Genomic DNA, 19,999 nt, shown 5'->3' with positions numbered 1-19,999 from the left:
GCTGAGCTTTCTTTCTGTAAACATCTCTATTAAACTCACAGAATAACTTGCTGGCTCTGAGGCTCACACCCAAATGAGACGGATGGTGTTGGGGTCCTGCCCTCTGGGTGAGCTCCTGATCCTCAGCCAAGAGCCCTCAGCAGAGTGACCAGGATTGTCAGAGGGTGTGGGCATGGCACATGTGGAGCAGGCAGGCGGTGGCCCCTTTGAGGGAGCTCAGTGCACTTGTTCTCATTTCCCTGTGATTGTGTATGCAGGTGGGACTCTTGAGTTTTGCTGTTGGGGTGGGAAATAAATGGGGGTGGGTGGGAGGCTGGCCGTGATTCTCTGTGAATTCAGGTGGGGTCTGGGAGGAAGAAAGGTGGGAGATATTAGTTATTGCTTTGCAGTGTTTACAGTACAGTGATGCTATTTCCCTCCCTCAGCCAAGGTGTTGGGACTTGCTCCATTGTGGGGCGTGGGGAAGCACATGGTGCCACCTCTTCTGTTTTGAGAGAAGCCCGCATCTGCCATGACAGCTCCAGTTTGGTGGGGAGTGCTGCATGCTATTCTTAGGCACTGACTGACGTTTCATGGAACAGCTTATAAAACATGTCCCCTGGGGACCCATTTTGTGTCCTCTTTAGAATTAGTGTCCATCTCAGGTTAATTTTCTGTTCCAAAACCAGTCACTAGGGCCATTATAGCATTGAATGTCTCAGCCAAATGTGACTTCATAAACCATCGTGACTTTAAGTAGCTCTGACAGGATAGGTCAAGCAAGGGAAATAGGAGCCCTCCCTCCTGAGGACGCCTCTGGTTATGTCCAGTTGTGAGAGAACTGCTTCGTGCTTTGGCACTCCTTGCTTTAAATTTAAAATGCTCAATCATTCAAATATTTGCATAGTAAGGAAGGGAGCATTAAAGGTAGCAGGCATTGTTGGGTGCCTGGGTGTGCACAGGGCACTGATCTGACTCCTGCAGCAGAGAGGCTTTCCTGTCCTCAGGGGAGACACACAGCGTCCAGGGACTCCGCAGTGAGCTGTGCCGTGCTCTGCAGGGGCGGGATGAGGAGGGCCCTGCGGTAGCATGGGTGGAGGGGACGGAATGCTGCTGCAGGTGGGAAGACTGACATCAGACTGGGCTCTGAGGGACCGTCCAGCCCTTTAGGTCAGCGGTTCTCAACCTGTGGGTCACGATGCACAGGTTGAGAACTGCGGCTTTAGGTACTTACACTTACAGTGTAAGTGTAAGTGGCTGTGGTGGTGTTTTGTAGTCAGGGACTAGGGATGGGCCTTCTTGGCAGTGAGAATAGCCTGAACCAGGGCCGGATGAGAAGATGGACAAGAGAGAGAAGAGCCCTGCCACAGGGACCTGACCAAAAGGAGAGGATGGCCAGATGGAGTGGGCTGTAGGCCAGTGGTTAGCCACCCTCATGTTGTATGAAGGTTATGGAGTCCTTAATCATTGGGTCTGTAATCTTCATACAACATCAGGGTGGTTAACTCTCCTGTGGACCAGCATGAAATTTCTGGTGGGCCCACTCTGGTCTGCGGACTAGCAATTCAAAACTACTGTAGGTGACATTGTGATAGGGAGCTGGGGCGCCCATGGGCCCTGCTGTGACAGGGAGTGGGGGACGTGGGCCACACTGTACAGTCCTGTGCCACATAATGACATTTCGCTCAACAAGCACATAAGATGGTGGGCCCATAGATTATAATAGAGCTGAGAAATCCCCAGCGCCTGGTGAGGCCATAATATTGTAACATCGCAGCACGGTGCTGTCTGCACGTGACTGTGGTGATGCTGGTGCAGACAGATGTATGGAGCAGACAGGCGTGCGGCCGCCCAGCACGTGCAGGTGCTTACGGTATGTAATAGTAGGTGATGGTAGCGAACGACTGTGACTGGTTTATGGGCTTACTATGTGCTTACTATACTGTACTTTTTATCGTCATTTTACTCACTAAAAAGAAAGTTTGCGGTGACCCAGAGGCTGCATTACGTCAGCAGCAGCCTCACACATCCCATGGTTGTGTGTCTCCTGCTGGTTGTGGTGTGTGCAGTAACCTACCTGCCGTGCAGCCTGGCCGCCCAGCAGCCCAGCAGCCCAGTGCAGCACACAGCTGAGGGGACAGCAGAACAGGCTGCTCTGGCTCTGAGGTGAGGCGTTCATGAAGCTGACGCAGACACAGCTCCTAGAGCCCCATCTCCCTCAGCCGAGACGGTCAGAAAGTGGATGGCTGAAAACTCTGAGCCTCCCCATTCACATTTGCAGTTGGCCACATGTCTCCTCCATCCAGCATAACACATAATAAACTGTTACACATACACAGTTGAACTACTGTGTTCTTTCCTGGACCCAGCTCCTTCCCAGCCCCCTTCCCCAGATCGTTACTATTCTGAGCTTGTGGTTTTATTGCCATGCATGCAGTAGGATTTTTGACTGCTCATGTATATCCAAAAATGACATATAGTATTATTTTCCATTTTAAAGCTTTATATATTGATAAATGTCCGACTCTGCATATTGAGGTTACTTTCCAATGTCATGTTATAAAACTTACCAACATTCTTGTAGCTGTGGTCCTTCATGTCTTTTGTGGTTCCTATTTTATTATATGTATATATTCCTGTCTATTCATTATTCATTTCGTAAAGGACGTCTAGATATTTTTTTCTTTTTTTTTTTTAATTCAGTTAGAGTAGGGGAGGCAGAAAGACAGACTCCTGCATGCGGCCTGCCCGGGATCCACCTGGCAAGCCCACTAGGGGGTGATGCTCTGCCCATCTGGGGCATTGCTCAACAACTTGGCTCCTATAGCAGCTGAGGCAGAGGCCATGGAGCCATCTTCAGCACCCGGGGCTAACTCACTGCAATCTAGCCATGGCTGCAGGAGGAGAAGGCGGGGGGGAAGAGAGCAGCAAAGGGGGCAGGGTGGAGAAGCAGGTGGGTGCTTTTCCTGTATGCCCTGGCTGGGAATCATACCTGGGACATCCACACGCTGGGCCAATGCTCTATCACTGAGCCAACTGGCCAGGGCCAGATATTTCTTAAATTAAGAAAAAAAGATTACAAACTTGCCTGGTGGCACAATGGATAGAGCATTGACCTGGAATGCTGAGATCACTGGTTACAATCCCTGGGCTTGCCTAGTCAAGGCACATATAAGAAGCAAGCAGTGGACAACTAAAGTGAAGCAACTATGAGTTGATACTTCTTGCCCCCCATTGTAAAATCAATAAAATCTTTAAAAAAATTTACAAATCTCGCTGAACCTGCCTCCTTGTGTACTTGTATGAGGGTATCTACTTAGAAGTGGAATTCTGTCATGTGTGGCTTCCTGTTGTAAGGAATGACTAGGTTTCTCTTTAAACTTGAATCACTGTCGTGCTTTAAAGCAGTATAATTTGTTAAAAAGTTTATTGGATAATATGTTTTCAAAAGAAAGATTTCATGATCTGAAATGAGGTATTTGCCATTTATTTTTCTAAAATGGCTTCAGTGGAAACCTGTTTTTCTTTTTAGCGATGCAAACCCAAATAAAAATGAAATTTTAATAAGATAAAATGAGGTTCCTTTTAGTCTGAGGCTGAACTTTGTTGGAATTTTTTCTGCTCAATAAACACATGTGATGTGTCCATGAAGAATTAATGAGTTTGCTGCTGTTCTGGGAGGGAAGGGCCGCAGTCTGTGATAAAACCGCAGCACCCGAGTGAAAACAGTGTGCAGATCGAGTCGGTACTAGACCAGACTGCCTCCCAGCTCTGAACCATGTGAGTATCGTGAGAGGTGCTGGAAGCATGCACATGTCCCCGTGGAGATGGGCAGATAATGCCGGTCAGTGTTGTTTGTAGCTGACTTTGTAATACTCAGACTGCGTTCACGTGCGGTCCTCTCATTTCTTACACATTCTCATTTCCATTTCTGGGATGCGGAAGCTGAAGCTCAGAGGAATTGCTTGGTTAACACTGTACCAGCCAGAACTTGAACCCAGGCTTTTGGATTCTTAAAATTGGGAACTGCCTGCCTTGGTCAGAGAGACCTCCCTGAAATGTCAGGTGAAGGGACCATAACAGATGAGTTGTGCTTGATCTAGGCAGGCTGACACTTTTTTTTTCTTTCCCTCAAAAAAAAAAAAAAAATGCTCATGGATTCTATGGGTCAGGAATTCAGACCTGACACAGTGGCAGTGGCTTGTCTGCTCCTTCATGTCTGGGATGTTACTAGGATGTCCAGAAGGCAGAGACCGCAGGGGGAAAGAAGGCTGGTTCGCTCAGGTGTTTTGGTGTGGTGTGGGCTGTCAGCCAGGAGTGCAGCCCACTCTGTGAGTTGTGAGGTGTGCACGCAGGCTCTCCAGTGTGGCTAGTTTGGACTTCCACAAAGCATGGTAGCTGGGTTCGGAGAGAGGACCCAAGAGAACCAGGTGAAAGTTTTTTTTTTAAATTTATTTTTATTTATTTATTTATTCATTTTAGAGAAGAGAAACAGAGAGAGAGAGAGAGAGAGAGAGAGAGAGAGAGAGAGAGAGAGAGAAGGGGGGAGGAGCAGGAAGCATCAACTCCCATATGTGCCTTGACCAGGTAAGCCCAGGGTTTTTGAACCGGCAACCTCAGCATTCCAGGTCAACACTTGATCCACTGTGCCACCACCGGTCAGGCTGAAAGTTTGTTTTTTAAAAAAAATTTTATTTTTATTTTTACAGAGACAGAGAGTCAGAGAGAGGGATAGACAGGGACAGACAGGAACAGAGAGATGAGGAGCATCAATCAGTTTTTCATTGTGCATTGAGACACCTTAGTTGTTCATTGATTGCTTTCTCATATGTGCCTTGACCACGGGCCTTCAGCAGACTGAGTAACCCCTTGCTCGAGCCAGCAATCTTGGGTCCAAGCTGGTGAGCTTTTGCTCAAACCAGATGAGCCTGTGCTCAAGCTGGCGACCTCGGGGTCTTGAACCTGGGTCCTCAGGATCCCAGTTCAATGCTCTAACCACTGAGCAACCACATGGTCAGGGCCAGGTGGAAGTTTTATTGCTTTAAAAAAAAATTACATCTGCCTGACGTGTAGTGGCACAGTGGATAAAGTGTTGACTTAGAATGCTGAGGTCGCCAGTTTGAAATGTTGGGCTTGCCTGGTCAAGGCACATATGGGAGTTGATACTTCCTGCTCCTCCCCCTTCTCTCTCTTTCCCCTCTAAAATAAAATCTTAAAAAAAATTGCATCTTGGCCTGACTTGTGGTGGTGCAGTGGATAAAGCATCGACCTGGAAATGCTGAGGTCGCTGGTTCTAAACCCTGGGCTTGCCTGTTCAAGGCACATATGGGAGTTGATGCTTCCTGCTCCTACCCCCTTCTCTCTCTCTCTCTCCTTTCTAAAAAAATGTATAAAAAAAATTAAAAAAAAATTGCATCTTTATTGAATAATTCACCCTTTTAAATTCACATACAACACCATTTAGTCATTTAAAGTGTAATATTCAGTGGTGTATTACTACCATTTGAGCCATGGCTATGGGAGGGGAGGGTTAGGGAGGGCTGAGGGAGAGGGAGAGGGAGAGAGAGAGAGAGAGAGAGAAAGGGGGAGGGGTGGAGAAGCAGATGGTTACTTCTGTGTTCCCTGACTGGGAATTGAACCAGAGACATCCACACTCTGGACTGATGTTCTGCTGAGCCAACCGGCCAGGCCAGTTTTCATTTTCTTAATGAATAAATGTTGAACATCTTTTGTATTTCTTGGCTATTTGCATATCTTCTTTGGAGAAATGTCTGTTCAAGTCCATTTTCCATTTTAAAATTAATTAATTTATCTCTTTATTGTTGAGCTTTAAGAGTTTTTTGTATATTTCAGTTGCAGTCTCTTGTCAGAGATGTGATTTGCAAAAAATTCCTCCTATTCTTGATGGTGTCTTTTGAAGCACAAAGGTTTTAATTTTGACAGTGTCCAATGTATCTCTTTGTTGTACAGTAAGTGTTGCTTTTGGTGTCATTCGAAGAAGCCATTACCTAATCTAAATTCTTAAAGATATACTCTTGTGTTTTCTGCTAAGAGTTTTGTAGTTTTAGCTCTTACATTTAAGTCTTTGATTTTGAGTTAACTTTTGTATATGTTGAGAGGCTAGTGTGCAACTTTATTTTTTTGCTTCATTGTCCCTGCATGTTTGTTGAAAGACAATTCTTTCCCTACTGAAGGGTCTCGGCATCCTTGCAAAAAATCAGTTGACTGTAAATGTAAGAGTTTATCTCTGGACTTTCAATTCTGTTACCCTAAATGTCTGTGTTTACCATTGTGCCAGTACCTCCTGACTTGGTTTCTGAGTCTTTTAGTAAGTTTTGAAATCTGGAAATGTGAATTCTCTAACTTTGTTCTTTTTCAAGACTGTTTTGGCTATTCTAGATCCCTTGAATTTCCATATGAATTTCAGCATAAGCTTGTCAGTTTCTTCAGAAAAGCAAGCTAGGATGTTGATAGGGATTGCGTTGAATCTGGATTGAATTTGGGGAGTGCTGCACCATTAAGTTCTGATATATTTTTTAGTGATTTCTTAAGATTTTCTGTGTCATGTCATCTTGGTCAACAGTGTTACCAATCTGGATTCTTTGTATTCTTGTTGCCTGACTTCTGTGGATGGAAGAGCCTCTGGTACAGTGTTGAACAGAGGTGGTGGGAGCCCCTCGACAGCAAGTAGACCTGAGCTGTGGGTTTTGTAGATGGGCTTGATTAGGATGAGGACAGTTCCTTCTGTCTCTGCTTTGTTGAGCCTTTTATTCATGAAAGGGGTGTTGAATTTAACACCCCTTTTCTGTGACTACTTAGACTATAATGTGGTTTTTGTCCTTTTTTTTCGCTACTACTATGATGTGTTGTTGTAATTGATTTTTGGTTGGTAAATTAGCCTTGCGTTCCTTGAATAAGTCCCACTTTGTCATGAAGTATAATTAAAAAAAAAATGATGTTGTATTTAGTTTGCTAGTATTCTGTTGAGGATTTTTGCATGTTTATATAAGACATGTTGATCTGTTGTTTTCTTCTCTTGTGATAATGTCTTTGGTTTTGGTATCATGGTAAGGCTGGTGTCAGAGAATGTGTTGGGAAGTGTTTCCTCTGCTTTTAGATTTTAGAAGAATTTCTGAAGAATGGTATTAATTCTTCCTTAGGTATTTGTTAGAATTTACCAGTGAAACAAACACTCTGGTCCTGGGCTTTCTGTGGGTAGTGTTTCGATGACTAATTCAGTCTCTGTACATGTTATGTGTCTATTCAGATTTTCCTTTTCTCTTTCTGGGAACTTGTCCATTCATCTCAGTTATCTAATTTGTTGCCGTACAGTTGTTCATAGTATTCTCTCATAATAATCCTTTTTGTTTTTGAAAGGTCAGCAGTAATGTCCTCTCCTTTATTTCTGATATTAGTGATTTCAGTCCTTTCTCTTTTTCTCTTAGTCTAGCGAAAGATTTGTCAACTTTGTTCATTTTTTCAAAGGACCACCTTTTTTATTTATTTTTATTTATTTGTACTGTTTTTCTAAAGCTATATATTTTAAAGAACTAACTAGACCAGTGGCTTTTCAGTGATTCTCCTGAACTCCTGCTGTGGTTCCTTGGAATTTCATCTTGTTCCCCTCTGAGTGGCCGGGGGCAAGCGAGTGGGTGGGCCCTGCTGCTCCTGGGCTTCCCCAGAACAGCTCTGCCTCTGTCGGAGCTGCGTTTCCATGTAAAAATTATTTTTGAAATGTTGGTTTACTCCTGAAACATCCCTCTTCACACACATTAACTGAAACCCCACAGGAAACAAAACTGGGCTGCGTGTATTCACACTGGCACGTAAAACAAACTCGTCAGGAAGCATAGTCACCAAAAGACATGTTACTCTATACGTCGCACACGCACAGAATAATGAGATGTGTTGCTGAGAGACCCCGAGTCTTCAGTAAAGATATACACATTTGCAGGGACTATAAATGCTAAATTCAGCGTGTTGGGACGTAGACAGAGAGGACTGGGACGAGGTGGAGTGTCGGGTTTGATGACAGGAGCTCACAGCGAGGTGTGTAGGGGTTCCGTATGTGTTAAGCTGCCTTGTAACCTCCCAGCTGGGCCAGATCTGGGGCGGCTCTCCCTACTTTCTGTCCCACAGTCTCCTTCCCTGAGCACCGCTCCCTCTGACCACAGCAGGAATGTTTCCCACTTCTCAGGACAATCCAGGGTGATCCCCCAAGGTTTGTGTCCTTAAGCACATCCACAAAGTCTCTTTGCTGTGTGAGGTGGCATGACACCAGGTCTGGGATTAGGATGTGATGTCCTCAAGGGACCATTATTCTGCTGACCTCACTACCTGAATGACAGAGCTGGACTCCTCTCTTTTTAAGAAGGATCCTATAGATCAGTAAGAAAAGGGTCAACAGCCCCTTAGGAAAACGGACAACAGGTCTGAACAGGGAGTTTACGAGAGAGGTTGTACGAATGAGCAGAAGTGTTTAAAAATTGTTCCCCTTCTCTGATCCTTGAGGACATGCACAACTGGGATTAAGACCACTTTCCTCCCATCACATTTAGCAACGATTCGGCGCCTGTGGCGTGGCTGCAGACGGGGTGCCTGCTGTTGCCCGTGTGTGCCAGCAGCTCTTACAGATGTGTTCTTTATGTCCCAGCAGGGACGTAGTCTTAGGAAGCTCATAGTTGTGGATGTGTTTGTCCCCAGAAATGTTTATTGCTGTTTTTACAGACACTAACAGTTTCAGCAAGTCAACATTGGTTATATGAGTCATGGTGCATCCATGTGGTAGGACAGTGTGAAGTGAGAGGTGACACTGTCTAGGGACATGGCCCAGGCAATGATGAGTCAGCTAGCTCATTCTGTTCTTACAATTTCTAAAAAGTTAAAGAATTGAGAGGTAGTGATAGGTTTACAAGGAATTGCAGAGACATGTGTGGGAAAATCCTGTGTGCCCTTCTCATTATTATGTGTTTAAATTTGTGTGGGCTGCTCATGTTTTCTTGTAGCTATCAAATGATACACGCAAGGTAAATGTGTTTAAGTACACAGTAATGATACGGGGCAATAGATGAGACATATTGCTAAGTAAGAAGGCAGGATTTCATTCTATTCTAACAGATGAAAAATTCATCTATATAGCAAATAGTCTGTGTCTGTCTTTATCTGTACAGCCTACCCCCAGCTTCTGCATCAGAATGTTCCTGTGGGTCCTTCCATGGGGACCACATCTGCAGCTGCTCTGACTGCCAGTGCCTTAGACAGGCTTGTCTGTGCCCTGTGGTGGCATCTGAAGGGGTGTGCCCTGCTAGCTGGCAGTGGTGCAGTGCCCTCAGAGACCGCATTGTTTTCCTCTTCCTACCCGCCCTCCGTTGTGGGGCTTTATTCCTCCCGCCTGTTTATCACGGTGGCACTGTGGATGAGGAGCCCCAGGCCTCACGTCTGGGTGCTAGGCAGAAGAGGGGAAAGCCAAGGGCCAGTGGGTGTGAGCTACACGGTCTCTCTCTGGGAGGCAGGAAGGACTGGCATGCATTGCTGACTGGCCTGCACTGTCACGTGCTTCCCGTCTGGCCATCCCCAGAGGGAAGGGGTGGCTGCCACATGGGTTATATTGTTTCCATCTGTGTTCCAAATTTACTCCGATGAATGTAAGACTTTTATAATAAAACCACTGAGTGTTTAAAAAAATAGAATTTATTATTTTTTTTGTACTTTTGCATTCGTCTTTAGACAGAATGGCATCTGCTAGGAGTTTCCCAGTGGGCATTTCATGGTCATTGTTTATTCCTCCCTGTGACATGCAGTCCAAGTGTAGAGGCTGCTGGGAGCTTCCCTGATGCCAGGTGGTTGTGTGCTCCCAGCAGCCCTGTCCTTGTGGCCGGTGCCTGAGGCCTTGGGCTGACGCAGCTGGGGCTGCAGCCCTGGTGCTGAGGCCCGTTTGCAGGAGGGTTTAGTGCCCCCTGGTCTGTGGGTGTGGGCTTATATGGTGCCTTCCAACCTCCCAGTCGGGCTGGAGGGCGACCGTGGCAGCTGAGGGAAAGTTCCTTCCCTCAAGCATGTGGGTTTCTGGGATCTAGTATGCTCCTGAGTCTGTGGCGGGCTGGGGATGCTGCAGAGAAGCTAATGTGCTCTCCCTCTCTTTTAAAACAGCATCCAGCACGTGTATGGTGCCCAGCACCCCCCTTTTGACCCTCTGCTACATGGCGCGTAAGTGCAGCGTTCACTTCCCTTTTGGGTTGGTTCTGGCGGGCTGTGGAGACCCTCCAGCTCCCGGGAATTCTTGGGGGTTGGAATGGTCTTTCATGCAGCAAATGTGTCAAGCAGTGGCTGGTGTGAGGCACTGCTGGCTTTGTCAGGCTCCTCTTCCGGCTGGGGGCAGATGTGGAGGCCACAGCCGGCTGCCTGTGCCAGGGATGTGGAGCCAGCATGCCCAGCTGTGGGCCTGGCCAGGCTCAGCCATGAAGGGTGGTTTATCTCCCTGGACCACGACCGCCCCCTGACCAGCTGCCCCAGGCTTGATCTGCCCTGTGTCTGGCTTGCTCTGCCCCTCTCACCTTCCCTGTCAGAAGTGGCCCTGTTGGACTGCCTCATTCCAGAAGTTACTGGACACACGGATAGGCTGATATTGTCTGTGGTTGTACTGGGGGGTCTCCTATTCCCATCCATACTCCAAAGGGCTGTGCTCTGCGAGCGGTTCCTCCCTCCTCACCTCCAGCACACCTCAGCAGGTTGGCAGGGATGCTGGGATGAGAGAGCATGCAGGCAAGGTGTGGGGTGGGCCTACCTACCCCAAATGCCGCACTTGCTCCCGCACGGACCGCTCTGTTGGGGCAGAGATGCTGGGCGGCTCTCCCTCCCCTTGTGCTGAGACAGCACAGCTCTGCCCAGTCTTTCCAGCTGCCTCTGAGCTGTGTGCACTTCCTTCCCTCCACCCCACTCCACTGAGGCTGACAGCTGTTCCTTTTCACCCTGGGGTTCCCTTCTGACAGCTGTGGGGAGAGGCTCAGGCTCCGAGGGTCAACTAAAGACTACCTTTGCTTTGCAGCTTGCTCAAGGCCATGCCCAAGGTACCCACCACGCCTGTGAAGGCAAAGAGAGTCAGCACTTTCCAGGAGTTTGAGAGCAACACCAGTGATGCCTGGGATGCCGGCGAGGATGACGACGAGCTCCTGGCCATGGCAGCCGAGAGCCTAAACACCGAGGTGGTCATGGAGACGGCCCACCGCGTCCTGCGCGACCACAGCCAGCGGCAGGAGCAGCACAAACAGCAGGAGCCTCCAGGGCTTGGGCAGAAGCCAAAGCCTGTGGCAGAGCCCCCTCCGGTGCCCAGTGGTGACCTCCGGCTGGTCAAGTCTGTCAGCGAGAGCCACACGACCTGCCCTGCAGGTGGGATGGGGACTTGAGAGCCGATGTGCATCCCTGCTGAAGGAGAGGCCCTCCTCTGTGGACGATGACGAGAGTCTCCTTCTGCTCAGTGGATCTCTGCCCCCAGAGGCCCTTCAGTGGCTGTCCAGGTGGTCGCAGGTCTTTCTGGGCAGGAGGAAGAGCCACACTTACCTCTGTCTCCTGACCGAGTGCCTGTCTCCTCCAAGTGCAGTGGCAGGGCATGTGGCTTTCACGGGCCTGTTGTCAGCGGCCACAGTGAGCACAAGGGCTCGGGCCTCCTCCTCCCAAGTACACGCTGGTTGCTCTAGGGTGGCGTTTCCAGTGGGGCCCAGGCCAGCTGTGCTTTCAGGGGACCTGCCTCTGTCAGCTTCTGGGGATGCCACCTGGGACACTTCCACATGGGCTCTGGGTCTGTGTGGGTGGGTGTCCAACTTTGGAATTGCTGCATTCAGTTTATAAAGCCCCCAAGGGCAGAGCCTGTCTGCGTTTCACACCCTGGTGCCGGACACTCGGCACTGTCCTCGAGGCTGAGCTCACCGCTCTGCCTTTTGTGCGTTGGTGTCCAGGTGGGGGCCGCCGTTCCTTCAGGAGCATCGATGAGGGTCAGTGCTGTGCTCAGGGCTGGGCACCCAGTGGACAAGCTGAGTGGAAGGCCATGCCTTGTGGGTTGTCCTGTCTGGCAAGGGGCCTGTCACAGAGTCAGCGGGGGCTGCTGGAGCGGCCGTTGCGGGTTAGGTCTCATGGTCGCGGCTGGGCGTCTGAGGTTGGTGTCAGCACGGTTGGACTCTGCGAAGGCCTCTTGGGCTGCAGGTGGCCGTCTCCTCATCAAGTCCTCGCATGGTAGAGAGCGGAGCAGAGAGGGCCACAGGCCGTCTCGTGGCTCTTCCGAGGGCACTAATCCCCCTGGTGCCCCTCATGACCTCATTCAATCCTAATCACTTCCCTCAGTCCCCTCTTCCTAACATCATCACACGAGAGGGTAGGACTTCACCGTGGGAGGTTTGGGGGGACACAGCATTCAGGCCATGGCACGTGCTGTGTGGTTGGAGGATCCTGACCAGAGGAGGCTTGGGCTGCATCCAGCTAGGGCCACGGCCTTGGGGTGGCCTCCTCCCAGAAGAGCCCTGTGGGGGCACTCCAAGCAGCTTGTACTGGGAGAAGGGCAGTGAGTTTGCCTTTCACCCCCACTAGCCTTGGCAGTGTCGGGCATCTCCCCTTCCTTTCCAGGCACTTGCATTAATAACAGTGACAGCTGGCACTTCTTTTTTTTTTTCTGAAGCTGGAAATGGGGAGGCAGTCAGACAGATTCCCGCATGCGCCCGACCGGGATCCACCCGGCATGCCCACCAGGGGCCGATGCTCTGCCCATTTGGGGCGTTGCTTTGTTGCAACCAGAGCCATTCTAGCGCCTGAGGCAGAGGCCATAGAGCCATCCTCAGCACCTGGGCCAACTTTGCTCCAGTGAAGCCTTGGCTGTGGGAGGGGAAGAGAGAGACAGAGAGGAAAGAGAAGGAGAGGGGGTGGAGAAGCAAATGGGTGCTTCTCCTGTGTGCCCTGGCCGGGAATCGAACCCGGAACTCCTGCATGCCAGGCTGACGCTCTACCACTGAGCCAACCAGCCAGGGCCCAGCTGGCACTTCTTGATGCTTCTCTGTGTGGCAGGTACCCGAGCAGCCCTTGTAATTCATATGCTCATTAAACTTCGCAGCAGCCCTGGGCGACGGTTTGTAGGAGAGGTGCAGAGAGGTCACGTGGCTGCCCAGGCCACACGAGCTGTGAATGGGGTCCTGTGTGGGTGCCAACTGGTGGCAGTTAGACCCCCTGTCAGGGATCCTGGAGGTGGGACGTTGCTGTGTCTTCCATTCTTGGTAACAGGGTAACCTGGTTGCCCATCTTCCTGTTTCCTAGGAGATGTTGCTCTCGCTTTGCCTCCCAGATTCCACCTGCTCCATCTTAGGTGGGGCCAGAGTGTGCCCTGCTCAGGAGCGACTGGGTCCTTGTGTACCTTAGCAGGATTACCTGGGTAGTCTCTGTGATCGCAAATCAGTGAAACCCAACACACTCGGTCCTGCCACACAGTGTGGCCTGTGCTTCCTGCTGGACACCTGCCGTGGAACCTGACCTGTGGTTGAATAGTGGACTCTAAGGAGGGACAAGAGCCCTGAGGACCACAGCTGGGCTTGCCCTCTCCCCTTGGTGGGGGAGCCAGGGCGAATGGGAAGGGAGCCCGAGGTGCTTTCTCCTGTATGCAGGTTTTTCTGGAAGCATATCTGGGCCAGACTCTGCCCAGAGGCGTGGATGCCCGCTCCTGGTGCCAGAGGGTTCCTGTGTTCTGGTGTAATTAGCTCGCTCTGGGACGCAGGAGCTGGTAGGAGTGGTCTCCTTCCTGGCCTGGCAGCAGCTCCCCCTTTCCAACGGCGGCACGTTTTCTCTGTGGGGTTTGTTCCTCATCCTGTTTCTAGAAGTTTCTTTTCATTCCCCTTTAAACCTCAAGTTGATGAGATAACTCAGTGGGGGTCAGCCCTGGGGGTTTAGAGCCTCAGTGTCTTGTGCTGTGGGTCCCTGTTGGTCCTGCTGGCTCTTTGCTGAGTGACCAGTGGGTCTTTGGCTCTTCCCTTTGGCTGTCCATGGTCCTGGGCTACTGATGTAACACGCTGCCTTATGTCACCCCTCTGAGTCCTTGTGAACCCTCATGGGCACAGCCCTTCGACCTGTCTTGGGGAGCTCTAGATGAGGGCTGGGCTAGCTTGCACTTGGCGTCTCCCTCTTCACCTATAGTGCCTTTGGCTCTTCTTGTTTCCTAATGGGGCTCAGGATAGTCTGGGAGGTTCAGTCAGATGGTGGGGTCCTATGCGCTCACAGCATCTTGGTTACTGGTGCACCCTAGCCTTTGCCTGCTGTCCTCTGTGCCTTCGTATGCCCTATCCTGATCTCTGGTGACTGGGGGCTTTCCTCCATGCTCAGGCTGGGCCGCTCCTGCAGGCACCCTTTTTCCAGCCCTACACTACCAGATCCTCAGGTCGTGTCACCTGGGTAGGCCTGATGGGGAGCAAACTGGGTGCTGTTGAGCCTTCGGGTGGATGGGAGTTTTCTGGTTGTCACTGTCTGTCTTTTACATGAGTACATCTATTTTACTGATGAACTCTACACCAGGGGACTGAAGGGGTGGACTCCATAGGCGTTAGCGCTCTAGCAACCAGGGCCCCACTGTCCAGGGCTGGGGGGAGGGGCGTGGCCTTCTTAGTGCAGGGCATGGCTGTCGGCAAGGAGGCCGCCCTCACCTCTGTTCTCTCTCCCTCCACAGAAAGTGCCGACAGCGCTGTCCCTCTGCAGAGGTCCCAGTCCCTTCCACACTCGGCAACCATCGTGCTGGGTGGGACGTCTGACCCCAGTACCCTCAGCAGCTCAGCGTTAAGTGAAAGAGAGGCCTCCCGGCTTGACAAGTTCAAGCAGCTCCTTGCTGGCCCCAACACAGACCTGGGTAAGTGCACGGAGTGGAGGGCTGAGCTGTTGTATTTTTTCCAAAGGAGGTCCAGCTCTCGGAGGACCTGGTTTGTTGCCATGTGATATACTTTCTCCTCTGTGTAGTTTACCCGTTAAGACGCACTTTGTTAATCTGCTTCCAGTGCAGTTTGGTTGGGTACTTCACTCCCGCATGCACCTCGACCAGGGTCTTCCCGGCAACCCCCATCTGGGGCTGATGCTCCAACGTGCCGAGCTATCCTCAGTGCTGGGGCCAACGCTAGAACCAATCAAGCCACTGGCTGTGGGCAGAGAAGAAGGAGAGAAGGGGAAGAGGGAAGAAGAGAGAAGCATATGGTCACTTCTTGTGTGTGCCCTGACCAGGGATTGAATCCAGGACGTCTGCACATTGGGCCGATGCTCTGTCCACTGAGCCACTGGCTAGGGCTTTCTTTCCTTTTTTTTTTCCTGTAGTGAGAAGAGGGGAGGCAGTCAGACAGACTCCTGCATGCGCCTGACCGGAATCCACCCAGCATGCCCATTAGGGGGCAATGCTCTGCCCATCTGGGATGATGCTCTGTTGCTCTGCTGTAACCAGAGCCATTTTAGCACCTGAGGTAGAGGCTATGGAGCCATCCTCAGCGTCCGGGCCAACTTTGCTCCAATGGAGCCTTGGCTGTGGGAGGGGAAGAGAGAGATAGAAAGGAGATAAGGAAGGGTGGAGAAGCAGATGGGCGCTTCTCCTGTGTGCCCTGGCTGGGAATTGAACCCGGGACTTCTACATGCAGAGCTCATGCTCTACCACTGAGCTAACCGGCCAGGGCCTCCTTTTTTTTTTTTTTTTTTAAAGCCCCAGTTGCCCTCTTGGTGTTTTGGAGCTGCCCCTGGTTAACTCTGCGAGGCTGGGCACATGGACGTCTTGCTGTTCATAGTGTTCTGGAGTACAGCACTAGTGACTGATGTCACCTTGCTGCTGGGTCTGCCAGTCAGGGTAGAGCGTGACAGGCTGTGTGCACTGCAGGGAGCCAGGGCCGGCAGGGGCAGCATGGTCACGGGGTGATTCTTGTGGATCATGCTACCCAGTGGATGCTCTGAGGTGCACACTCGCTGTCCTCTGCTGGAATGCCCCTTGAATGTTCATTCTTACACTGTGCATCTCCCCTTTGCAGAGTGCCTCTCTGTGTCGGGCACTTTGCTGATGCTGGAGCTCTCAGGATGGTCACCAGATCCCACCTTGTTGGGGGGGCAGGTGCCAGAGTAGAGCTCTGAGGGCTGGTTGCCCTGAGGCTGACAGTGCCCTGCTCAGCCAGCAGGTGGCGTGGGAGGCCCGTGGACAGGGCACAGAGCTGCTCCCAGTGGCTCAGCTCCAGGGCTGAGGTGGAGGCCAACGCAGCACCTGGGCCCATGAGGTCTCATGGCTTGTGAGATCCCTCTACCCTTCTCATGTGGGCTTCCCTTTTAGTCTTACTTGTTTTTGCATATGTGCATGTTGACAATTACTTTCCACTGAGGGGTATGGTGAGACCAGTCCCTCGTCCTTCTCCACCCCCCCACCCCAAGCTCAGTCCCAGGCGTCATTGTCCGAAGGTGGCCACACATGTGCTGCAGTCAACTTGAATGTTGACGTAATTTCACACTTAAGAAAATTGCACGGGTAGTGCTCTTTACCCAACATCACATGCTTGCTCCTTGTGCTGTGTGTGCATGTGTCCCCTGAACGATTGGAGTCAGAGCTTGCCCCTCACTCCTGAGAGCCTCACCGTGTTTCCTCAGAACAAGGACGTTCCCTCAGAATAGTCCCAGTGATGTCAGAGCCAGGACGCGCAGCGCTGATGCGGCTGTTCTCTGACCCTCCAGTCTATCTTCCCCATCGTGACTTTGACTTCCTTTTCCTAGTCCAGAATCCTGGTGGTCACGTGACGTGTCGGCAGGTCTCTCTGTGAACCTGGAATGGTGCCTCAGCCTGTGTTGTGTTCTTCCTCTGACACTTTGAAGTGCACAGTGCCTCAGGGTGGTCTGTCTTGTGTTTCTCGTGGGACGGTGTGGTGGTCACTTGTGTTCCGGGTCTTCGTAGCAGGAGGCGCTGGTGCTGGTCTGCCCACTCCGATCACTTGGTTGAGGTGCTGTCTGCCCGTTCTTCCAGGGACAGGCTCCTCTTTCTCCTTTGTGACTCAGAAGTAATTGTAGAGACACTTTGGGGTCGGCGCCTTTCCACAATACTTTTTCTTTTTTGCACAGGAATGGTAGCGCTGTTTCACGCCTCACGTTTTATAGTGTGTTTCCCGCAATGTCCTGGAGGTTGTGGCGGCCTGCCGTGCTCTGCGCGGGCCAGTTCGCGGCCCCGTCCTTACCGCTCCTCCGGCTGCGCAAGCGGGGTGCTCGGACTACCTCTTGTTACAGACGACTGGTAACTGTTCTTCACATGTGTGGTCATCACCCTGTGCTGGCGACGTCCTCAGCATCCCTAGTGTGGTAGAGGAGAGGGACAGCACGGGGAACTGGGTGGACATGTCACCACAGCTAGGAAGGAAGGGTGGCCCTTGCGCTAGAGACGCAGTGCTGTGGTTTGAGCTGTGTGGCAGCCCCTCGCTTTCCCAGCCCGCTGGCACACCTCTGCCTTGGGGGTGGGGAGGTGGGGTGGGTGGAGGGTGGCGGCGAGTTGCAGGTGGCAGCGGGAGAGGAAGTTCTGGGGACGGGCTGCTTGCTCACCATGACCTTGACCTTGAGCTGGTCTGGTGACATCCAGGCCCAGTTCCCTTGTTTATCTGTAGGCATAACAGGCAAAATGATAAAAAGTACCAGGTGCACAGGTAACACACACTGGGTGCTCAGAGGGCGCCCAACTCACAGGAAACGCTCTGGAAAGTGACTCATTGTTTTATGTCATTTCAATTGGCCTTTTTATCCCCAACTTGATTTCAGAATGTGGATGTACACAGTGGTGGGATTCAGCTGGTTCATACCAGTTCAGTAGAACCAATACCTAATTTTTGTTGAGTTTGGTGAACCGGTTGTTAAAATGGCACTTGTAATCAGTGTTCTCTCTAAGGTGGGTGCCTGGGCAGCCACCCAATGTGGAAATCACAAATTTACATTCTTTACTCTTTTTTAATCTTCATTTGTTCAACAGCGTATTCTAAGCTCCCATAGTAATGTTCACTCTGCCCATAGGTAAAAAAAACTGCAAGTGAGGACTCCAATCAAGAAGTGGTACAGTGTCCCCTTATCTGTGGTGTCACTTCCCATGGTTTGAGTCACCTGCAGTCAGTTGTAGTTCAAAAATATGTGGAAAATGCCAGAAATAATTCGTAAGTTTTAAATTGCATGCTGCTCTGAGTAGTGTGAGGAAGTCTGTCCCTGTCCTGCTCTGTCCCTGGGCAGATGTGAGCCGCCCCTTCATGTTGGCCCTGCCCTGGTGACTCAGTGCTGTCTCGGTCATTGGGTCAGCTGTCCTGGGATCGCAGGGTTTGTGTTCAGGACACCCGATTTTACTAAACAGTGGCCCCACAGTGCAAGAGCAGTGACATTGGCGTTCAGATGTGTACAAAACAGTGTACACGGGGGTCGGTACTACCTGTGGTTTCAGACATGCACTGGGGTCTTGGAACATGTGGGCCTTGTGGATAAAGGGGAGTTACTGTATGTCACAATTATTGCACAGCTGCTACTATTTTGGGTTCTTACTCTGTGCTGGGTAGTGCCATGTACACATATATTTGTATATATATACACGCACACTCTCACACAGCCCCCAAATCCAGCCTGCCAGCTGCTTGCTCCAGGCAGCAGCCTGAGCCTGTGGACCGCGGAGGGGATGAGCCTCAGTCCAGTGGTGGTGCGCCCTCCAGCCTTGCAGTGAGGGCGGAGCGGGTTGTGAGCTGGTCACTCGCCCTTGGGCTTTGCTCACAGGCCCCCCACCCCCCCACCCCATCACACTCATTCCTGGATAGATAGCAGGCATTCTCCGCATTCTTCAGAGGACTTGACGAAACAGGGACGTTTTCTCCCCTTGGGGCGTTGTGGGAAAACCTGGAGGAGAGGGCTTGCCTGGGGCCCTTTGCTCTCACATATCCAGGGCCCTGGCCAGCAGCGCCCAGCGTTACCCTCTGGTGGCCAGGAACCAGCCTACAGCCATAGTTGCAGTGTAGCAGGACTAAGGGGGTCTCAGGAGGGAGTAACACTTGAGGGGCCAGACAACTCGGTCTTTCCCTCGATTCTCATTGGGGAAGGATTTCAGAGGACAGTACACCCCGAGTGCAGAGACCCCAGGGAGAGGAAACACAAGGTCACTTAGTCTCAGTGGCTTACACAGTTCCTCGTCCAACCCTCTGTGTCAGTGCCCCACCGTGCTGAGGGAGTGGTGCTGGCCCTGGGGAGGCAGTGCTTTTTCCCAGCCCCCCACCTTGCCGCTCTGCACGCCTCTTCCCTCTCCTGCCCCTCCTGCGCCTCCCCTTTCCTCCTTCCCTCCTTTTCTCTCCCCGCTCTGCTCTTCCTTCCCCTGCTCCCCCCTTTTCTCCACCCACCTCCTCCTCTTGGGTCAGTACTTCCCGCCTCCCCAGTTGCTGTGTTTTGACCCACTGGCTTAGTTGGCTGTTTGTATCCAGTTTCTAATCAGAGGTGTGGACAGTTTTGGTTCTTTAGTCACTGGTGCCAGTTCAGCTGCAGATGAGCTTCCTTAGATTATTGGCTCTGAGGACTGTGCTAATGCCAGCCGCGCCTCTGGAAAGCTGTCAGAGTGGAGGAGAAGGGCAGGAGTGGAGGCCCACTGGGTCTGTCGGGAGGCTGGGCAGGGCGCCTCTGGGCCTGCTTTTTATTTATTTATTTATTTATAAATTTTTAAAATTCATTTTAGAGAGGAGAGAGAATGAGAGAGAGAGAAAGAGTGAAGGGGGGAGGAACAGGAAGCATCAACTCCCATATGTGCCTTGACCAGTCAAGTGCAGGGTTTCAAACTGGCGACCTCAGCGTTCGAGGTTGACGCTTTATCCACTGCACCACCACAGGTCAGGCCGGGGCCTGCTTTTATCTCAGCTCTGTGGTGTGAGGAAAAGTCCTTTTAGTGAAGCAAAGAGGGCTAACGAATGTGTGAGACAGCCTGAGTTCTGTGGTCCTGCCAGCAGCTCAGCCAGAGCCAGCGCCGTGCGCGTGGCCGGGTGGCTGCTGCCCTCCGGTGCTG

General features: G+C 51.2%; 1 protein-coding gene across 1 annotated transcript in view; it reads left to right on the top strand.

The window, feature by feature from the left end:
* TBC1D22A (TBC1 domain family member 22A) overlaps nt 1–19,999 on the top strand; it is a 216,143-nt gene that overhangs the window by 9,201 nt on the left and 186,943 nt on the right. The window contains exons 2-4 of the mRNA XM_066255142.1: nt 10,126–10,182; nt 11,021–11,361; nt 14,666–14,842. Coding sequence (XP_066111239.1) covers nt 10,126–10,182; nt 11,021–11,361; nt 14,666–14,842 — 575 coding nt within the window. The remainder of the gene's footprint in view (nt 1–10,125; nt 10,183–11,020; nt 11,362–14,665; nt 14,843–19,999) is intronic.

Source organism: Saccopteryx bilineata, chromosome 1, assembly GCF_036850765.1.
Source record: "Saccopteryx bilineata isolate mSacBil1 chromosome 1, mSacBil1_pri_phased_curated, whole genome shotgun sequence".
Lineage (NCBI taxonomy): Eukaryota > Metazoa > Chordata > Mammalia > Chiroptera > Emballonuridae > Saccopteryx > Saccopteryx bilineata.
This window is presented reverse-complemented; position numbering and strand designations above follow the sequence as displayed.